General features: G+C 37.4%; 2 protein-coding genes across 2 annotated transcripts in view; one reads left to right on the top strand and one right to left on the bottom strand.

The window, feature by feature from the left end:
* The window catches only part of LOC106527935 (midasin), a gene marked incomplete at its 3' end in the record, with an annotated part of 120,394 nt that overhangs the window by 37,847 nt on the left and 81,235 nt on the right, over positions 1-1,312 (top strand). Inside the window, 1 exon segment of the mRNA XM_014022960.1 lies at positions 264-345. Within this exon segment, the coding sequence (XP_013878414.1) occupies positions 264-345 (82 nt within the window).
* gja10b (gap junction protein alpha 10 b) overlaps positions 1-1,312 on the bottom strand; it is a 75,639-nt gene that overhangs the window by 70,045 nt on the left and 4,282 nt on the right. The window lies entirely within an intron of this gene.

The following is a 1,312-nucleotide window of genomic DNA, read 5'->3' as shown; positions in this document are numbered from 1 at the left end:
GAGGTGGGGTGGGGGGTGTTATGTATTTTTTAATTGCAAAATGTTTTATTTTATATTATTTTTCTTTTTCTATTTTTTCCTCTCATTTCTATTTTACTGTTGGATGTTGTTTTGTTTTTACTGTTTGATGGGACTACAGATGTAAGTTAGCCTCAGGCTAAATCTGGTTCAATGCATCAATTATGTTTTAATTGCACACTGTCCCAAACAAATAAAATCATTCATTCATTCACTTTGTTTGTGTTGATGTCTCCTGTTACCAGGGACCTCCTGAAATGGTGTGAGCGGATCAGTCTCAACTTTGACAGCACATCAGCTGCTAAAGCACAGCATGTCTTCCAAGAGGTCAGTGCTTTTTGATGTTTATACACAAGCAGAAAAGTGTCATTTCACACCAAATCACCCAATGGGTTTAATCCGACCGTCTCTAATTTTTGGATGAAATTTATATTTGTTGGCATATTTGTTCATTGTGATCCTACATCACTTCTAAAATTTCAGGTCAGTCAGACCAGTGGTTCCAGAGAAAAGGCCGTCAAAGTTGTGGTGTTTTGGATAAAATGGGCATATCTGCTTATTTTAACCCCAAATATTTCAGGAACTACTGGGTCATTTTTTACAAGCTTTGTGTCATTGGCAGGGCTGTACAGTGTGACATAAAAACAATCTCTGTTATAAATACTTATTTTATGTAGCACTGACACTACAGCTCTGCAAGTTACTTTTTTTTTGCAAGGAAGATGCAACAGGTGAAGCCACAGCATGCTACAAAACCAACAACCTCTGTAGCACCATTGCCAGGGCTGGGTAAAAAAAATTGATTTCATCAATCTTGGATTGATTTCATTTAAATTTGGGAAAATTGATTGAAAAGGCATGAGATCGATTCTTCCCCATGCCGTCTTGTGCACGCGTCTGAGGAGCGTTTTTATATTTTGTCACTCCTGGCTTGACGTATGTTTACCTCCGGTTGACGTTCAGTGCTAGCATTAGCTTTTGATAACAAGTTGTCTGGATCAAAACAAAAGAAACTAAGGAATCACTAACATTACAGCTGACTCTCCACAGAACTTAAAGATAACAGAGACCATGCAGACTTTTGTTTGCAAAGATTTGCGCTCCTACATGGTAGAGAAAACAAAAGTGGGGTTTGACGAGCGGCTCGTTAGGCGCTCGAACCAAACTACGGTATCTGACTGAACTGTTCTCCACCGGCATGTTTAAATGTCTTAAAGATGACATTCTAACACAATCATTTAGTTTTGTTACCAATATTATTATTTTTAAATTTTAAGAAACATCTTAATGAAAT

The sequence above is a fragment of the Austrofundulus limnaeus genome, unplaced genomic scaffold (genome assembly GCF_001266775.1).
Source record: "Austrofundulus limnaeus strain Quisiro unplaced genomic scaffold, Austrofundulus_limnaeus-1.0 Scaffold351, whole genome shotgun sequence".
Taxonomy (NCBI): Eukaryota; Metazoa; Chordata; class Actinopteri; order Cyprinodontiformes; family Rivulidae; genus Austrofundulus; species Austrofundulus limnaeus.
This window is presented reverse-complemented; position numbering and strand designations above follow the sequence as displayed.